Raw genomic sequence first — 20,920 nt, 5'->3', positions numbered from 1 at the left:
CTTATTTTTTGCCGTCTTAGTCTATGTAAATATTTACGTAGACTAAGATGAAGACAAGAAGGGAACGCAAATAGCGCTCAGTGTGCTATTTGCGTTCCCCTTTCTTTTCTTTGTCTTAGTCTATGTAAATATTTATGTAGACTAAGACAGCGAAAAATAAGGAATGCAAATGGCGGCGGCCGTAGCCGCCACCATTTGCGTACGCGATTTTCTTTTTTTCTAACCAGATCCTTCCATGGCCGGAAATCCGGCTGCGGATGGCCCTGGCCTGGGCCTCGCCCGTTGCTCCATGGAGCTGCCGCGGAGCACAGCTGGCCGTCAAGGATTCTGGGGGGGAGGACCGGATTGCCTCCCCCCTGTTGAGGATTCCGGGAGGAGGGACAGAACGCCTCCCCCCCCCATGAACAGAATCCGCGAAAAGGTAAGTGACTTTCATACATCCCTAGATAATGGCTGGGCCAAATGGTTCTCCAGTGAGAACTTTTGGCTGAACCTTTTTAGAGTCAAAGGATAAAAAGGGAGTGAAACCACCACTCCAGATTACCCTTTTTATCCACTGCCAGTTTCATAGTGGTTGTCAGGATTGATTCTGAGTGTATGGAGATAATTAGCAGTTCAGATTCAGAAGGGGAACAGCCAGAACCGGAGGAGGCATCTTCCCAAGCCAGTTCAGATATGGATAGTAGGGATGTTGGAGAAATCCGCCACAGACTCCAGTGAGGAATCTTTGGAATTGGCCCCCCAGAGTCCATGGTAGAATGGCCCCCCTCCCCCGAAATCCCCCCAGGACGGACCTACCTGGCAGCAGATGCGGCAGCGGTGGAGGATGCGGTGGCTCCGGCTCGTCTTCCAGCCACTGCCGGGCTGCTGAGGCCGCAAATGGCGGCCGTCATAGCGGCCACCATTTGCGTGCCTGCATTAGGCCATGATAGGCTATGTAAGTATTTACGTAGCCTATCACGGCTTAATGCAAGGACGCAAATGGCATCCACTATGACGGCCGCCATTTGCAGCTGCAGCAGTCTGGCAGTGGCCAGAAATGCGGCTGTGGCTGGCCCTGGCTGATGGCTCTGCGTTCTTGCTGTGGAGCGGAGCCAGCTGGGGAGGATTCCGGGGGGACGGATGGATCGCCTTCCCCCGCCACGGATGCCCCAGACCAGAACAAGATTACATCCCTAATGGATAGGCGTGCTTCTCAGAATGCTAACACCCAGATGGCTGGGCTTGAAGCCCCCCCCCTCCTCCATGAGAACCCAGGAAGAGGAGGAGGAGAGTGTGGGCTGTGACCTGAGGGATGCTAGCCTGCGGCGCAGAGAGAAGAGGGAAAAGTTAGAGGCAGAGCTCAGATGGTTGACCCAGCTGGTGATGCGTGAGGGTCGACCCAAGATAGCATCACTGGAGGGGAGGGGCATCCCTCCCTGAGTTATTCATTCTAGCCAGCAAGTTCATGTTTCAAACTGCTGGCAACATCGTAGCTCCCATTTGGATCCCCTGTTGTCGTTCCTTTGTAGCCTGAGAGTCTTCGAGGATTTGCATCTGTAATGAACCTGTTGACAGTGAATTAAAGGCATGAGACTGAACCCTCTCTTCTTGTGTGTGTGCGTGAGGAAGGTGGGGGCCAAGGGAATGTGACAGTGGTAGCAGGAGTGGCAACAGCAGTGGAACTCTTCCTGGTGGCCACTAGTTGGCTAGAGCCATTTTTATTTCCCGTAATCCCCCTGGTGACAACACTATGCAGTGTTGTTCCCAAGCGAATTATGGGAAATAAAAATGGTGATCACCAAGTGGTGGCCATTGGGAAGATTGTCCCTTTTGCCCTTCAGTTGTCAAAATGTCCTCCCATTTTCACTGCCTATGGATAGGACAATGACAACTGAGGGAGTGCATTTCAGGTCAACCCTAGTTTCAGGCAATATTTTTCTACCACCCACCCCAAATTGCTATTTTCAACCCCCAAATCAAAACCACAGCATATTCAGTGCAGGTGGAGCACACAGTAATACATCTGGGTATGCAATCATTGTAATGTGCAAAAAGCAAAATCAGAGTAATTTCCTGCTGTGAGACATGGAGAAAAAGAAGCCCAAAGTAATAATACTGGATAATCAGAGACCTTTTTTTCTGTGTGTGCATGAAAGTGCTGAATATTACCTGAAAGAAAGGGAAGCGAGAGCTGAACAGACCTTTACAACAGAATGGGCATCTGCCAAGACAAAAATACCCAGTGAGCTTCTGGCGTTGGCACAGTGACAGTATAAGCAAGCTGTCTTTGCAAATGATTTTGCAATTGATCCATTGCAAAAGACTGAAGCTTGAATTATGTACAGGCTGTAGGGCCTCCAGGGTGTCACATTTCAGAAACCACCACCTAAACATTTGCCACATAGATGGGTGAATGGGCTAAGGAGAAATCCTTTCAAAGCTTTTTTTTACAATTTGGTGTGCAAATGTCTTGGAACAGACTTAGGGATCATCTCTTCCTCCCCCTGTTTCATCCTGCTCTCTCTCTCTCTCTCTCTTTCCCTGTTCAGCCTCCTGGCATTTGCTAACCCACAAGCTGCTGTTTGCCTTCCCAATGAAGCTCTGATGGGTGGAGGGCCAAGAAAAATTAGCCCAAATGATGAATGCAATCTTGACAGAAAATATGCTTTTTAGCAGAGACCGCATGTTGCCAACAGGCAATTAAAAGAAAATGAGGAGATTTCGTTGGATATCAATTCTGCAAAACAAGAAACCACGTACCTGATATTCCTCAGGACATCAGCGTTAACCACAATGTTCTGTGCTGTGGAATAAGAATAATATACTCGCTCTAAAGGTGGTGGGGGAACCCTACTACTACTATCTTTGGTACTAATGCTTACCATTTATGTAGTAACAATGTGTGTGTTAAGAGCTAGACAACAACTGGGCAATAATTCTCAAATGGTGTGCATGACATAAAAGAATGGCTACAGTGTTGCAAGTAAGAAAATGATTCAATAATTATAGGACCCTGAAAGCTCAAAGTACACAGAGAAGTTCTGTGCTGAATCCTGTCCCCTATTTTCAGAAACTCTTTCTCTCCCTGGGAAAGAGGCATTGTTTTTTTTCTGCCTATTTTGCAGGGAGGGGGAGAATTTGGGAGAATTTTCTTCTTGGGGAGGGGGACAGGGTTTCCACATACCTTTTTTTAAAGTGTAGACTATTGTTGAGGGGTGTTCTTACTAGTTCTTATTTTCTAAAGAACACCCCCTGCACTTGCAGGAGCCCAGGACTCTTTTCCAGCCAGGTGTTCTTCCTGAATGCCTATTGGAGAGGGTGAAGTCACATGGTCTCCTGGGAGTTCAGAAAGAGCTGCTGGGCTGGAGAAGAGGCCTGGGCTCCTGCAAGTGCAGGTAATGTTTTTTGAAAAATAAAAGAAAGAAAGAAGACCCTTCAAGAATTGCCTAGACCTAAAAATGTAGCTACAAACTCTGTCCCCCTTCCCAAAGAGAAAATTCTCTGAAATTCTCACTTCTCCTGGCCTCTTTTGTCAGAGTTTTCACACACACACACACCCCGAATGCCAAAAATGGAAAAATCAAAATTTGGGGCACAGTTCTAACACAGAGGAGGCCTGTTTTTATTTCTCTGGCCTTGCATCCTCCCAATCAGCTTCCACTGGGTACAGATAAAATTCCTGCTGTCTCTCTCTGTGCATTGAGTGTGACTGGAGCATTCCATCATTCCCAATGCAGAAATGGGGGGGTGATTCACTCCCATGCCATGAAGTCACATGGGTGGGGCTGCTAGAGGTAACCAGTGGAGGCTGGTGTCTCCTATTTCAGTGGGCTGAGAATCCATTCTGGGTTTTAGTCAGAACCATCCAGAATTCTAAATGGGTATCCAAGGTGCTCAACCTATTTTGGGGATAGGGTTCAGCACCTTGGATAGCTCCTTTACAGTTCTGGATGGTTCTGACCAAAACCCAGAATGGATTCACAGCCCCACTGAAACCAAAGCCACCGGCCTCCATTGGCGATAACACTGCATGTGAAGTAGCCACGTAGGTAGAATCTCCACCTGGCAGGCTGGAGATTGGGCCTATCCCTGGCTCCTCCCAGCCATGGCTGCCTCAGTCCTGCCCATCTTCCCCACCTGCTGTGTGGCCCTCCCTGTTCACTCAAGAAAATGGATGGCGGCCCTGTGGAGAGATCTACCTCACCTCCTGCTTTAATGAGAGGTTTAAAAGCTATGGACAATGTCCAGATTGTGAGGTGGCTACCCTACACTTCAGTAGCCGTTCTCATGTGACTTTGAGCTTCCAACATTACCTCAGTGGCCTGGGAAGAAGCCCCGCCACAGCAGCTCCCATGGCGTTGAGGTAATATCCAAACTGGGCCTCACTTTCCAGTGCTAGCACATCTCCCTTTGGTACATACACAGGAAAGAGGGGACACAGCCCCCATCACTGCCTTTCTGTCTTTCTGATCCATGACCATTACTGTCAAAAGCAATGATTTCAGGACCCTGTTGGTCGGTGTATGCTTTCAAGGACACGTGGCTCAAAACCTGCACTCTAAACAAGCGGCTGGCTTTATTCCCCCATAATCATCACCTAATGTGACATTTGCATTCAGCCCATAAACCGAGGAATTCACCTGGCACAGGGTGGCCCAATTACTGCTAAAGACCTTGTCTTGTCGATCCCTGGCCTTCGCCCATTTCCCATACAGCTTCCATTTAAGAGTATTACAGCAGAATCAATCACTTGTCCAAAGGGAACGACATGTTGAGATTTCCTGTTGGGAAAGAGGGAGCTTCTCTGCCGGCAACTTGTCAGGCTTTGTCTGAAGGACTGGAACTGACAAAGAGCCAGTCTCTATTGGCCGTCAATTACTTCGAGCTAAAATGGCAACCCACTTTCATGAGAGGGCAGCCCTGGGCACCTGCGAAGATGCCTCAGCCGGCTGTGCAGGATTCAAGCTGAAAGCAGCCTTAGCCAATCCCTGTCCAGCTGGGGGATTGTTCTCAGAACCTCTGCGTCAGTAAAGGCTCATGGGATTGCAAGTGTGAATGAAGTCAGGCAAAGATGATCTCCTCTTCGCTCAGAAAGACAGAAGCACTTGCCTTAAAAGCAACTTCTCTTTTTTGAAAAACAACAACAGCTATATAAACAAACAAACAAACAAACAAACAAACCCAGAAGCGGTGTTTTGCCTGTTTCATTTTATAAGCAGGTCTATTCCAAACAAAAACAAAAACTCTCACCATGGTAAATTACCGCCCCCACCCCCACAGCAGATATTTCATTCCCCCCACCCCCTCCCCCCTGTAATTTATCCCATGGTTGAAACATTTTTGGCCATTCAGTCCGCTTTTGGAACATTTGCCATGGTGTAATCGATGATGATTCATGCCCATAACAGAACTTCCTTCACTGTGGGCAAATGGTAAGAAAAAGGTAAGAAAAGTAGGAAAAAGAGTAGTCCGCATTAATAATAAACAGCCACGCCATAAGCCCGAGACGTTCTGAGACTGAGTCCTGAACTGTACAGACTTACAACAATTAAACATTAAAGATGGGGTGAGACTAAGCAAACATCTCTGTGCCATGAGATCTAGTTCTTCTCAAAGTAAATGCTACTCTGACCCTAGGATGCCTTTCTTTCTAGCAGCAGCAACCTTGCCAATTGTTGTGGTCATGTGTATAGCCCCCAACTTGGAGGCACCTTCAGAAAAATGGTGCCTCCACGTGAACTGCTGTGGGACCAGTAGTTGCCCTGCACAATTCCAAGCTTGCAGGGGCCATACCTCTCTTGAACTGTCCCTGCAGTCAGGATGGGCGCTGTCCCTGCAGTCAAGATGGATTCTGCATTTTGACTGGGTGTCAGGCCTCTGTGGGGCAGGTTCTAGGCAGTCAGGTTCTGGAATCCAGGGAGCTGGCCATCCATCCACATGATCCAGAAGTGGGTTGTGGTAGGGATGGGTGAACCAGTGATATTTGGGATTGCTAGGATTCTCCAAACATCACCTTGACATTCGTCTCATGCCCAGTTACCATTCGCATTTGTGATTGCTGTTCGCTTTGTGTGAATGGGAAACTTGTGCAAATCAAGCAGTGATTGAAATCTCCCCAAATCTCCCCTACATAGACTTAAGTTGGGCTGATTCAATCTAATGAGGAAATGTGCATAAATTAGGAAAGTTGCACAAATCAAACTGGGAATCGAGAACAAGACAAACACAAGCGTGTGTTTGACAATTTGCAAATATTTTCAGTGGATGTGTGCTTGCACTTACGTTTTGAACGGGGCATGTCTGCATATTTTGCAAGCAAAAATGAAATTCTCATACATCCCTAGTGTGTGGTCCAAAATAGGCAGGGGTCATGTTTCAGACAATCATAACAAATTGTGGCAAGTTCTTGGTGGTATGGGGATACCAAGTCATCTTGTCTGCCTCCTGAGGAATCTGTATAACGACCAAGTAGCAACGGTAAGAACAGACCATGGAACAATGGACTGGTTTAAGATTGGGAAAGGAGCACGGCAGGGTTGTATACTCTCACCCTACCTATTCAACCTGTCCGCAGAACACATCATGCGACGTGCTGGGCTTGATGAAGCCAAGGCTGGAGTTAAAATTGCTGGAAGAAACATTAACCATCTCAGATATGAAGATGATACCACTTTGATAGCTGAAAGCGAGGAGGAGCTGAGGAACCTCATGATGAAGGTGAAAGAAGAAAGTGCAAAAGCTTGGTTGCAGTTAAACCTCAAAAAACCAAGATTATGGCAACCAGCTTGATTGATAACTGGCAAATAGAGGGAGAAAACGTGGAGGCAGTGACAGACTTTTGTCTTTCTAGGTGCAAAGATTACTGCAGACGCTGACTGCAGCCAGGAAATTAGAAGACGTATACTTCTTGGGAGGAGAGCAATGACAAATCTTGATCAAATAGTTAAGAGCAGTGACATCACACTGACAACAAAGGTCCGCATAGTTAAAGCAATGGTATTCCCTGTAGTAACCTATGGCTGCAAGAGCTGGACCATAAGGAAGGCTGAGCAAAGGAAGATCGATGCTTTTGAACTTTGTGGTGCTGGAGGAAAATTCTGAAAGTGCCTTGGACTGCAAGGAGATCAAACCAGTCCATACTCGAGGAAATAAAGCCAGACTGCTCACTTGAGGGAAGGATATTAAAGGCAAAACTGAAGTACTTTGGCCTAGGGATGGCAGAGAATTCCGCCACGGATCTCGGTGAGGCCGAATGCCAGTGCATTCGACCCCCCGAAATCTGTGGTGGAACGGCCTGCCCCCCCGCCCCCCCGTGGATCCCCCCGGGACGAGACTTACGGCTGGTCTTCCGACCGGCTGCTGCCACCGCCTTTTGCAGTTTTTTTTTTTTTTACAGAGACGTGATAGGCTACGTAAGTTTTTACATAGCTTAAAACATCTGGGTAAAAAAAAAGGCATACGCAAATGTACGTATGCAAAGGCGTACGCATTTGCGTTCCTTATTTTGGGCTGTCTTAGTCTACATAAATAATTACGTAGACTAAGATGGCGAAAATAAGGGGAACGTAAATAGTGTCCACTACACTATTTGCATTCCCCTTATTTTCGCTGTCTTAGTCTACGTAAATATTTATGTAGATTAAGACGTCAAAAATAAGGAACGCAAATTGTGGCGGCTGTAGCCACCACAATTTGCGTACACGGTTTTGTTTTGTTTTTTCCCCCCAGAGCCCTCCGCGGCTGGAAATCCGGCTGCAGACAGCTCTGGCCTGGCTGGGCCTGGCCGGCTGCTCCGCGGAGCTGCCGCGGAGCACAGCCGGCCATGGAGGATTCTGGGGGGGAGGAACGGAGCACCTCCCCCCCATCCAGGATTCCGGGGGAGGGATGGAACGTCTCCCCCCCCATCAACATAATCCACGAAAGGTAAGTGACTTTCGTACATCCCTACTTTGGCCACATCATGAGAAGTCAGGATACCCTGGAGAATATGCTGATGCTAGGGAAAGTGGAAGGCAAAAGGAAGAGGGGCTGACCAAGGGCAAGGTGGATGGATGATATTCTGGAGGCGACGGACTCAACCTTGGGGGAGCTGGGGGTGGTGGCGGCCGACAGGAAGCTCTGGCGTGGGCTGGTCCATGAAGTCACGAAGAGTCGGAAGTGACTGACCGAATAAACAACAACAACATGTTTCAGAGCGGCAAACAAGGACTAGAGGGTTCAAAGACAGGTCAAAGGCCACTGAAAGCCAGTGTGGTGTAGTGGCTACAGTGTTGGACTGGGAGTTGGGAGATCTGGGTTCTAGTCTCCACTTGGCCATGGAAGCTCACTGGGTGACTTTGGGCCACTCACAGACTCTCAGCCCAACCTACCTCACAGGGTTGTTGTTGTGAGGATAAAATGGAGAGGAGGAGGTTTATGTTTTTCCTTAAGGAGGAAAAAAGGCAGGATATAAATGTAATAAATAAATAAAATAAGTAAATAAAGGCATCCAGAGGTCATGATCCATGGCAGCAATCAGGAAGAGGGAGCAGCAGTACAGAACAGAATCATGGGGGTGGGCAGATCACATAGGACAGTAGTTGGGGAAACTGTGGCCCTCCAGATGTTGTTGGGGTCCAACTTCCATCAGGCCCATCCAACATGGCCTGTGGTCAGGGATGATGGGAGTTGTATCCCAACACCATCTGGAGGTCTTCAGGTTCTCCACCCCTGACATAGGAGCTACTCATACCAATGGTGTCTTCCACACCTGAGCTATCGATGCTGATGCAGAAAGTAACCAAGTGAACCTGTCAACTTCATGCGATTCCATTCTTCAGAGATGACCAGATTGCCATGCAAATCCAGACACAGGGAAGTAGCAACTACATCAGTCACGTAACATATACGCCTGACATTTCTGTGCCTCAGTTGTGAATACACATGAGCTCACACCTGATTCTCACATCATTTCAGCTGTTGTGTGAGCCATTGCATCATGATTCCTATCCATATTGCTGCAATATGGAATGTCTAAAGTCATGTGGGGAGGGAGCTGCCAACCCTGCTCTCCGCATGGGAAGGAGCTACATCAGTGGCCTCTCTGACGTAACTTATGTCATTGTCCCTGAAACTGGCTGAACCTTGAAATTCATCCTGTGTTTGTTATGACCTCATACACGTTTAACACTTTCTAAATTAATAGGGGCACTTGCCAATAAAAGGAGAGCTACAAAAGCAATACTGCACTCAATAGTCAGGAAGAGAAAGACTTTGTTGTCTTGCCTGGTTTGCTGGGCCTGGGAGTGCCTGTGGGGATTGAAGCTATGGTCTCTTCAGAGGAGGACACTGGTGTCACTTGTGATTAGGGATGTCAGAGAAATCTGAAACAGATTCAAAAGATTTCAGATTTCCATGAATTTGACCTGAGGATTTCACAATGGACCGGCATCTTCCAAATCATGTGGATTCCACAGACTTCCGGACAATTCCCCCCCCCCTTTCCAAAGTTAACTGTATGAAAGTTACTGGAAAATATGTTAATATATGTGGCTTTTTTTTACCCTGAGATTTTATACATCTCCAATCCCTCTTCAGCCTTCACTGTGTAGCACTAACAAAAACATGCATAACATTGCATACCAGCGACAGTTCCATAAATTGTGGCTGACATTTTCACGTATTTTTCCAAATTGGGGGGGGGGGAATCCAATTCCATCAATGAGTGGATGATGGAACGGAGGATGCTTGACAATGCGCAAAATACATTGGAGCAGATTAAACAAAATCCCTACATCCCTAGTTGTGGTACCAGAGTTTTGTGACATGACTGGGCACTAGGGCTGTGCATAGACTCCCCAATTCGACTTGGAAGCTGCTTTGTGGCTTCCGAGGTGGGCCTGATTCGGCTCGGGCTGATTGGGGGGGGCTGATCTGACTTGGCCCCTAACCTGAACTGGGATTCGGATGGCTGAATCCCGCTTCGCCCCCCTGATGCTCCCTCAGCTCCTTACCTGGGCCACCACATCTGCTTCCTCCTCCTCCACCACCACCGCCTCCTTCTCTGACACCGCTTCCTCGGCTGCTGCCTCCACCACCTGCACCACCGCTGCTGCCACCATCACCACCACTGCCTCTGCTGCCGTTGCTGCCACTGCTATTGCCACTGACATTGCTGCTGCCAGCTCCTGAGCCCTGGACCTGCGCCAGCTCTTTCTGCAGAGAGTCGCCATTTTTAAAATGGCAGCTTCCTGGAAGTTGCCGTTTTAAAAATGGTGACTGCCTATAAGAAGAGCTGGCATTCATCCAGGCCTCAGGAGCTGATGGTGATGATGATGGTGACCGCAATAGCAGCGGCAGCGATGGCAGCAGAGGTGGAGACAGAAGTGGTGACAGAGGCAACAGAGGTGAGGATGGGGGTGGCAGCAGTGGTGGCGATAGTAGCTAAGGAGGCAGTGGCGATGGCAGCAATGGAGGTGGTGGTGGCAACAGTGGTGGCAGCGACAATGACTGGCAGCTCAGGTAAGGAGCTGAAGGTGCCAGCACAGCTGGGCCTTGGTGCCAAACCTCCGAAGAACACCAAAGTGATTTGGAGAGCCGCTGATCTGCTTTGGGCTGCTTCCTGACCCCTCCGCTTCACTTCGGAAGGGGCCCGAAGCAGCCTGCTTTGACTCAGGCTTCAGGGCTTGAGCTGAAGCAGTGCACAGCCCTACTGGACACCACCATATTAGATCCACCAACATATTTAAGACCGGCCACCAAGCAGTCATACAAATGGTCTGCTTATTCTGTCACTAGCAGAATAATAGTGATGTCAGAGGAATCCATTTGGGGAGGTGTAGCTTGATGAGCTTTCATTGGCCTGGCCCTCTGGAGTTTGCTCCGTCTTCAGCCAGCTTGCCTGACTCCGGTCAGCGAATGGACTTTTGGTGTTTTTGAATTTGTGCAAAGTTCAGCCACAATTTGTGTAAATTCACGTAATATGTGCAAATGTGCAAAGTATAGCTGCAAGTTCTGCAAGTTCTGCAAATTTTGACTCTAATTTGCACAATTTGCACAAATTGCTGGTGTGAATTGCACAGTTTGTGCACGTAATGTCCGCAAATCTGTATTTGCACAAATTACAGCTGCAACCCCCCCAAAGTAAAACATCCCTAGGATTGGGAAAAACATACAGCTGGCTCGCAAACACAGACTGGGTCGGGCATGCCACGGAGGTCCGCCGAGCCCATAAAGGGCCGGATTTCCCAATGACGGACATCCCTACAGAATAATGGCTGTTTTGGAACTACTATCCTGGAAGTGAAAGGCAACTAATCCCAGTGATGAGCGCTCAGTAAAACCGCCCACTCCTTTTCTTCCTCCTGCTCCATTCCAGTCACAAGTATAAATACTCACAGGGTGCCTTAAATTCTTGAGACGACATCCTGAAAGTCCACAGCCAATTCCATCCTTGCTCTGGGGAATTTTCAATAGTCTACAGTGCAACAACCCATGAATTCCTTTCCATGGCCAAGCCCAGCTGGACCTGTTGTCTGTATAAGAAGAGGAACATCATTACTGCTGCTTGGGCTGTATTATGAAGCCAATCCTAATGAGCAACAGCCAGTGATTATTCAGTATCTAATGAACGGTGCCAGGAAATTCTTGAGTTGCCACTATATTTTACCAAAAGTGAAATCTAAACTGAATTTAGAACAGCTGCAGGGGGTCTGAGTGCCTTTTTCACTCCACCAGACCTTCCCCGGCAGGCCACACTAGTTTAAAATAAACACAAATATTTTTGTTAAAAAATCACTGGTTTGCCACCAAAATTCAATGGCAAGCCACTTTGTAACACTTCGTCGCTCTAAATGGGTTACATTCTACTTGTGTTCAAGTGAAATTTGACCCTTTTAGCACTCTGTAGTGGCTAAATGCTATCGGACAAATTTAGCTTGTTGCAACCAAGCTACATTTGACCCTCTTAGCACTCCGTGGCCGCTACAGAGCACCATTACATTTGTATGTGTGTATGTGTGTATTCAGGGGCATGGCAGGGGGCAGTGGGGGGTGGCAGGGTCTGCACGGGGTGGTGAGGGCACATCCTGTGCCTGAGCCATGTGTTGCCCACCCCTGATTTAGAAGCTCTGCTCAGGAGAAACATCTGGATGAATATTGAAAGAAATTACATAGGATTTGGAAAACATTAATGGGTGGGTTTCCTGCATCAGTAAGTTGCTATTAAATTTGGCTTAAAGCAAAACTCGAGCAAATTTGGAGAACTAGAGTGGTGTAGTGGAAAGAGAATGGGAGTGAGACAGCGGAGTGCCAGAGCCTCTGATCATCCATGAGGCCTTTGGCCAGTCACTTTTTCTCATCCTTGCCTACCTCACAGTGTTGTTGTATGGGGAAAAGGGAGAAGGTTTATATGTTGCTCTGAACACTTCAGAGGTTAGGATAACTTATGTATAAATAGAATTTGGGGAGCTTTGGCTCAAATAAATATCTGTAGGGTTTTGAGTGAAGTCTAAAGAATTTGATACACAAATAATATTTCTGGGTGGGTGTGGGGTGGCCAAACTTAATTAGTTATAGTCATTAATAAGCCAGGAGATGGATCACGTGGCAGATTTTATTATATCTGCTAGAAAAAGTGTGTGTGTATGTGTGTGACAGAGAGAGAGAGAACTGTATTTTTGCTCATAATTTCTGTTGCTGAGTACATGTGATGTTTGGGAACATCTTGTCTCAGACACAAATCAATAGACTCTTGTTTATATTTCCAAATTTGAAATATTGGCATTTCACCTGTAAGGGTGATGGCGAATTGTGTCCAGTCGCTGACAGAACAGCATCTGCCAGTGCAGCAGATCCCTCCTCCCTGTGCAACCCCAATCTGCTCTGGAGGGTTGGGGGATCATTCTGGACAGGGATGGCATCAAGGGTAGGTATGGTTGGGTGCTTGCCAAGGGGCCCACTGACAAGAGCCCCCTGGACTTGCTCCTCCTCTTCTTCACCATTGCAACCTGCTTGTTCACTTGCCTCTTACTCTGGCCCAGACAATGGTGGTGGTGAGGAGGAGGAGATGCCACAGCCTCCTTGCTCACTGGCTCTCTGGCTGTCAAGCAAGCAAGCAAGCGAAAGCATTGATGAGAAAGAGGAGAAGGAGCAAGGGCAGCTGGTGATGACAGCAGTGAGAAGGTAGAATTACTGAGGGAAGAGGCCTTGCCCAAGGGCCCTCAAAACCTGGAGCCTGCACTGCCTCCAGAGCAAATATTGAGGACACACAGAGGGCTGCAGGGTGGAAGAGACGATGGGAAAGGTCCATTGCAAGAGTGGAAGTCCACTCATGCAGTGTTGGATGAAGGCCCAAACTTGCTGAATTGTGACATGTTTTCGAAGCATGCACTGAAGTGGCAAGCAGTCAAGGTACTGTCAAGACAAATCCAATGTAGACTTGATCTCAGTGACAAAAACCAGTTGGTTGAGACCAGACTTCTCTTCTCTTGCACATTTTTTTTCCTATGTGATTTGGCCTCCCAACTCTTGATGGTCCTATTTTGCAGATATTACATTTTCTTATACCTTTTGGTGTCCTATGGTTGGATTCAAGGCTGGAACAAACAAAACCCTAATACATTGAAGTAATACTGATGTGCTATGCTTTGCACAAGACCTGTGCTGCAGTCGGAGATGTTTTCACATGGATGGTAATTACTGCCAAAATGCAAAGAGTTGGTGAATAGGGCCTGTGGGGGAAACCAGGATTATGCTTAGTAGAAGACATCCTGCTCTGAGAGCAATTACTATGGGCTTTATCATCAAACATTTAACCCTGCAGCTTTTGGACTTTAACTTCTGCTTTGGGGAAGGCAATGGCAAACCACCTTGCTATAGTCTGCCATCAAAATGCCAGCATAAGCGGCATCCCTCTAGGGGTCAGTAATGACCCGGTGCTTGCACAGGAGGAACTTTTCCTTTTCCTTTCCTTGGCTGATCTACAGATTTGTCCATTCTTTCATATTCTCTATAAACTGCATCCTAGAGAGGGAACAAAAGTGAATACAGTTGTCTCTCTGTGCATGTGCCCCCAAATCTGATAAATCACTGAGCTCATGAGAAAATGCCTTCATAATTACATAAGAAAAGTAAGATTATTTGGCCCAACATTCTACGGCCCCATCTATGCAACATTACAGGTGCAAATGGGCCATTTACACTTGTAATATTGCATAGATGGGGTGGTTACAGCTGCTATGTGTGCAATATTAAATTTATAGAAGTTGCCAAGTCGCATTTTTTTTCACAAAATGGCCACCGTAGGAACAACGGGCTCTCGCAAATGGCTCAGGGTAGGTGCAGGAGGCTCAGTGAGCATGGGGGGGGCATGTGAGTGGGTCTGGGGACATGTGAGTGGGGGCAGCCACTGGGTCGGTGCCCAGAGAACCTGGATGGGGGGTAGGCATCCATTCATCCCTAATAATTTCTTTGTAAATCATTTCTGGACTCCTGTTGGTTGTGTGAATTAATACATAAATGTAATAAATCTAAACAAGAAGAAAGTAAATATCCTCCCATTGTCACAGCAAACCCATATCTGAAATCTGCTGAGGTACAGAGAGCTCACATTACCAGAATTTTAAATTCTGTAGATCAGGTCACTGCTTCCCTTTCAGCTCCATGAAGAGTCACTATCAAACAATCACCACTGCAGGCAATCCAGTTTGTCTGAGCTCCTACTCGATAGCATACTTAGAATAATGATTAATCCAGCCTTGGTTCCGAGATGCTAGATTTTTTTTAAAACCACCCATCTGCACTGAATGTTGAATTGTCATTCTGTTAGTTTCTCAGGCTTGGAACAAACATAATCATTTCTCTATGCAGAACATCTCCAATTATAAAGCCATCCTGATTAAGAGAGCCTTGATGGCAATTTCATTATCCCCAAAGTAACATTTATTAGTGTTATCATAACGCATTGTGATTGTAAATCTAATACTAATGGGGAAAAGTTTAACCTCACTTCATTTTGGCTACATTTAGAAATCTTTAATATAATGTTCATAATAAATCAGATTTTCACAAGTCACAAAAGCAGAGACACTGTATACTGCTATGTATGGGTGCATTCTTAAAAATTAATCTTTGGTTTGGTCTTTCAAAATTCCACATTTTCTTCAGGTGATTATCATGATGATGGGACAGGATAAAAGAAGGTCTTCACATATAATTTGCATGATTTAGGTCAATTCTGATATCAATTATATTAATAAAAGAAAGATGAATCGTAACAATTATTAGCATTCATTTCCATGCTGAAATGCAACACTTTTTCTGGTGATCATTTCTGACATGCCAACCATCCTCTCATGTACTTAGAATATTAGTTATATTTTGCTAATAAAATAAAATGCCCACAGTCTGAAACTACTTGCTCTCCGATTAAGAAAATAAGAACAGCCATGCTGGGTTAGATCAAAGGTCCATCGAGACCTTTTTCCACATGAGACATTCATTGTGTGCTTGTCATTCCCTGCTCGTGGTTGTTTACAGGTTCTTCAGATGATGCTGTGACCCTCCAGTTTCGCTTCTGTTTTAAACAGCACTATCAGCAAGTTTTTTTTAGAGTGAGGAAAATGGGGTATTATTTCTGATGGAGAAAGAAAGCACAATTGACAATTTCCTAGAGGTTATGTAGCAGAAAGTCAGGAAAGGAAACACTCTTTTGTGCAGTACTCAGATCTCAATTCTGCAACGAAACCAGAAGTAAATACAGCAGATTAACAGCCCCATGTACAAAAGCTCCTAGTACAGCGTTCTATTCACACAGATTCCCATAGACCTCTATGGAAAAGAACACAGAGTCACCACTTCAGGAGGACTATACCACACACTGTGTTCCAGACTGCATGTCATTACTCTTCAGGAATATATATCTAAAAAACATGTTTGGGTTTTGTGTTTAGAATGACTTGGGGGTAGGGGAGATGAAAGATCGCTTGGTGTATGAAATGTTAAGAAAAGTGGGAGGGGGTGTTTGGAGGAGAATGGAATGACAGAGGTGGGACTTTGGTTGGTTGGAAGAGGGAAAGGAAGGATGGTGGAGGGTAGGAGGGAATAAACTGGTGGGAATAGGTTTAGCAGAGGGATGGGAAACCTGTTGGGCTTGGACTCCCTTCACCCCCAGCAAGCATGCCCAATAGTTAGGAAATGGGAGTTGTAGTACAACAGCATCCAGAGGGCCACAGGTTCCCAAGCCATAGTATATGAGATTAGTAGAAATTCTAATCATATTTATCCCAGACTTCAGTGAAAGTGACTCCCATTATCTTTTTGAAGAAACAGAAGCATTGTCCTCCATTTTGGAGGGTTTGGATATTATACCGTTAAATCTGGGTGTGGGTGTGCAAGCACGTGTGCATGAGCATGCGCGTATGCGTACTGGTCAGTTACAGCCAAAAGGATAAAAGTTTAGTTAGAACGCAGAAGTCAAAAAGTTTGCTCAGGAAGCCAGGAGATTATGAAGTTGCAGGATGTTCAATAGAAGGTCACAAGGGGAAGTTATGAAACAGAAATTTGGGTTGCAGAAATGGACAAGAAACTATACTTCTAATTGGTTTGAGTTGGGGAGGGAAAAAACTAATGTTAAGACATAAAAACCTATGGCAGAAAGGGAAAAAGAGGCAGAGATACAGAGAGAAGAAAGAGAAAGAGAAAGAGAAAGAGAAGGAAGGAAGGAAGGCCAGAGTCTTAGATAATAGACAGAGTCAGAGCTGCTGGATGTAGAGAACTAGGTGAGAGAGTTCTGGAACTATGACAATAAGATATTGTTTAGATATGGGATCTGGATAAAATCCCATCTGGTTAGGGTAGCAGTATGCATTTATCCCTGGTTATTTTATTACCCTATGCTCAGATGGTTTTGTGTGTGTCACGTGTGTATCATTCAGATTTTAAAACTTTTTCCTATGAACATTTTTCTTCAGTGAATGTTTAAACTTTGTCATTTGAAACTTTGTGGTCTCTTATCTTTTCAGGTTACCCACGCCCACACTACCTGAAGTAGATGCCTGAGATCCAGGCAGTTTTAGGGCTGTTTTTGGTGGAGGCAACTAGGGATGTTAGAGAATTCTGCCACGGACCCCAGGAAGGCCAAATTCCAGTGAATTTGGCCCCCCGGAATCCATGGCGGAATGGAGCAACCCGCCCCACCACCCCGCGAAAGCCCTGCGAAACAGAACCTACCTGGCTGTGGCTCCAGCGGCAGCAGCTCCAGCTGCTGCCGGGCTGTGGCTGCAAATGGCAGCCGCTATGCCAGCCTCCATTTGCGTGCCTGGCAAGCCATGATAGGCTATGTAAGTATCTACATAGCCTATCATGGCTCAGAGCAGGGAAGCAAATGGCGTAGCAGCCACCATTTGTGTCCCCGCTTTTGCTGTGATAGGCTACGTAAATATTTACGTAGCCTATCACGGCAAAAGCGGGGACGCAAATGGCGGCCGCTACAGCATTTGCGTCCCTTCGCTGAGCCGTGATAGCCTATTATGGCAAAAGCGGGGACGCAAATGGTGCAGCAGCCACCATTTGCGTCCCCGCTTTTGCCATGATAGGCTATGAAAATATTTACATAGCGTATCATGGCTCAGCGAAGGGACGCAAATGGCGGCTGCTACGCTGGCCGCCATTTGCGTCTGCAGACCTGCCATGCAGATGCACCCGTTGGTGGCTCCGCAGAGTCGCCTTGGAGCGGAGCTGGCCAGGGTAGGATTTCGGGGGGAGGTACGGAGTGTCTCCCCACCACCACGAATGTCAACCTTCAAAAAGGTAAGTGACTTTCGTACATCCCTAGAGGCAACAGAGGAGAAACCATTTCCATCTGATGGTAGCAGAAAAGGTCACAGGAAGGAGAGGGTCAAAAGGCGCAGGCGTGCACTGTTTTGCCTATTTCCCCTTACACTCTCAGGACTTTGACAGTGCTAATATCAGCAACACTGTATTTTTAATTAAGTGTGGTTTAGGGATAGAGTTAACTGCATTTGGTCTGTATAGCTGTATATTTGTTATTTAGTTAATACTAGGGATGTACAGATCGTGTGTAAAATCTGTTCCATCTGTGTTTCACAGATTGTCAGATGCCTTTTGTTCCATCGTCCACCCATCCATGGAATCGGATTTTTTCTGTTCCCAAATTTGCGCAAATTTGCACTTGAGAAAATGCGCAAGTTTCCCCAAATGCGCATTGTTGCACTTTAACCTACGGGGGAAATGCACATTTTTGGCCAGGGTTTATTTATTTTGCATATTTTTTTGGAACTTTTTGGAAAGTTAGAAGAATGGTGTGCAAATCTGTGGAATCCACTCAACAGTAGGGATGTACGAAAATCACTTACCTTTTTGCGAAATCTTTCGCGGTGGGGGGGAGGTGCTGGCCATCCTCGATGGACTGCTCTGCTCCGCTCTGCGGCCAGACCACAGAGCAGTCGGCCATTGCCGTCCGCAGCTGGATTTCCGGCCTGTACGGGCTGCTGCGGACGCAAATGGCGGCTGCCATAGCGGCCGCCATTTGCATCCAGCCAGGCAGCCGTGATAGGCTACGTAAGAATTTACGTAGCCTATCACAGCTAACCAGCCCCCCCAAAAAACCCAGCATATGCAAATGGCGGCGGCTATGGTGGCCGCCATGTGTGTTCCCTATTATTCACCCATTTATCTTATGTAAATATTTAGGTAAGATAAAACGGCAAAAAAAAGGGGAACGCAAATAGTGTAGTGGGTGCTATTTGTGTTCCTTTATTTTTCGCTGTTCTAGCCTACATAAATATTTTCGTAGGCTAGAATGGCAAAAAATAAAGGAACACAAATAGTGCCCACTATGCTATTTGCGTTCCCTTTTTTTTCGCCATTTTATCTTATGTAAATATTTACGTAAGATAAATCAGCGAAAAATAGGGAACGCAAATGGCGGCTGCCGTAGCCGCCGCCATTTGTGTACGCTGGGTTTTTTTTGGGGGGTAGCTGTGATAGGCTACGTAAATTCTTACGTAGCCTATCACGGCTGAAAGGACGGCAATGACGGTGGCAGCAGCCCGGCTGTGGCCAGCCAGGAGACCAGCCGCCGGAGCCGCTGCTGCCAGAGCTGCAGCCGCCGGCGCAGCCGCCACAGCCGGCGCAGCCACCAGCGGAACTGTTGCCACCGCCGCCGCCGAATCCGCCGCATCTGCCTCAGGTAAGTTCTGTCCCGGGGGGATTCTGCGGGGAGCGGGGGGGCAGGAGGCCATTCTGCCACGGACTCACTGGAATCTGTGGCGGAATTCTCTGCCATCCCTACTCGACAGGGGAAAAGCCCATCTGCTGCAAAATCCATGGGTTGGATTCATGAAAGTCTGAACTCATTTGGTTCCATTGCAGATTTCTCTGACGTCCCTAGTTAATACTGCTACTCACTGAAAATCATACATCTAAGAATCGATATCTATATGTATATCTATATCTCTCTTGAGTGATTGCTACTTTGCCCTTTCTCATGCTGAACATAGAACTCCAAAGTATTACAATAGCACATACAGCCACAACCAAGACTGTAGCAACAGCCCCTATTGAAATAAGGATGTTGATTTGTAAATGAAGGCCTTGGAACACCAGTGAGCCCCCACGGCTGGCACCTCAGTGCTGTCTCTCTTTCAAAACAACATGAGCAACCATCTGGTATCTCGGAGTGTCTTTAGACGTTGCCACATTTTTCCCCATAAGAAGAGGTTTTCTGGGTCAAGGCACATCTTCAATGTATGGAAACAGACATAAGTAACTGACTAAAATAGTCATGTACAAAGGGGGAAGTGTTAATAGAAATGACAAGATTAAAATTAATTTCTAACGCCAGACATGGAAGTGGGCTGATCTCTTCTCCTCTTCTCCCCCTTGCCCGCTGCAACACATCTGTACTTCAAGCTAGTGCACTTCCTTTTTGTGTGATTCTGTTTCTTGTTGTTTGTGGTTGGGGGCTTATTTCATAGAAACCACTGCCTTCCATGCTCAGATCAAAGGTCTACCTAGGAACGTAGCAAACTGCTGTATACTGCGTGAGACCATTTGTCCATCTAGCCCAGTAGTGTTGACATTGACTGGCAGCAATGGCTCTCCAGGGTTTCAGGCAGGATTCCTTCCTAGTCCTACCTGGAGATTGTGGGAATTGAACCTGGCACCTTCTGCATGCAAAGCAGAGGCTCTAACACTGAGCTACAGCCCCTTCTGCCTGGATAGACCAGCCAGAGGCCTGTGAAAACCTCATGCATTGGACATATGCCATCTGTATCTCAAACATCTGAATATCGAAGGTCAGCTGCCAGTGGGTTAAATCCACCGCTGTGTGAGTAGATGTGTACTTGTGCAATAGTGCTTCTCTTTGCTGCCATCCAGGGATGTTGCTTGGCTTGAGCCTATGGCTCCAGGTCTACTTCTTCACACAGCACATAGTCAAACTGTGGAATTCACTACCACAAGATGTAGCGATGGCCACCAGTTTGGATAGCTTTAAAAGGGGGGTAGACAAATTCCTGGAGGAAAAGGCTATCAGTGGCTACTAGTCCTGATGGCTCTATGCTACTTCCAGGATCAGAGGCAGTAAGTCATGTATACCAGTTGCTGGTGAACATGGGCAGAAGTGTGCTGTTGCACTCATGCCCTGCTTGTAAGTTTCCTGTGGGCAGCTGGTTGGCAGCTGTGTGAACAGAATGCTGGACTAGATGGATCCTTGGTCTGACCCAGCAGGGCTCTTCTTATATTCTTATGAATTTGGATTTCTTTGCAGCATAGAGTATGTTCTATTTCCCAGGGCCCCAGATGTATTCCCCAGACCCCTAAGATAATTGTTTGAAACTCCATTTTGGTGCAAAAGTTGCCATTTTTAGATATGTTTGTGTGAGAGAGAAAAGAAGGGCTCATAAAAAACTCACTACCCACATTAGTTTTTACATCC

General features: G+C 46.7%; 1 protein-coding gene across 1 annotated transcript in view; it reads right to left on the bottom strand.

The window, feature by feature from the left end:
* Positions 1 to 5,179: 5,179 nt before the first annotated feature.
* LOC146343644 (uncharacterized) overlaps positions 5,180 to 20,920 on the bottom strand; it is a 53,181-nt gene continuing 37,440 nt past the window's right edge. Inside the window, exons 4-6 of the mRNA XM_084860205.1 lie at positions 11,359 to 11,495; positions 9,247 to 9,344; positions 5,180 to 5,401 (exon numbers count right to left, since the gene is read on the bottom strand). Coding sequence (XP_084716331.1) covers positions 9,297 to 9,344; positions 11,359 to 11,495 — 185 coding nt within the window. The 3' untranslated portion in view covers positions 5,180 to 5,401; positions 9,247 to 9,296. The remainder of the gene's footprint in view (positions 5,402 to 9,246; positions 9,345 to 11,358; positions 11,496 to 20,920) is intronic.

The sequence above is a fragment of the Heloderma suspectum genome, chromosome 5 (assembly GCF_057233095.1).
Source record: "Heloderma suspectum isolate Gila_16-S chromosome 5, 16-S_ref, whole genome shotgun sequence".
In the NCBI taxonomy this organism is placed as follows: Eukaryota; Metazoa; Chordata; class Lepidosauria; order Squamata; family Helodermatidae; genus Heloderma; species Heloderma suspectum.
The sequence above is the reverse complement of the archived record's forward strand: the minus strand, read 5'-3'. Positions and strand labels throughout refer to the sequence as shown.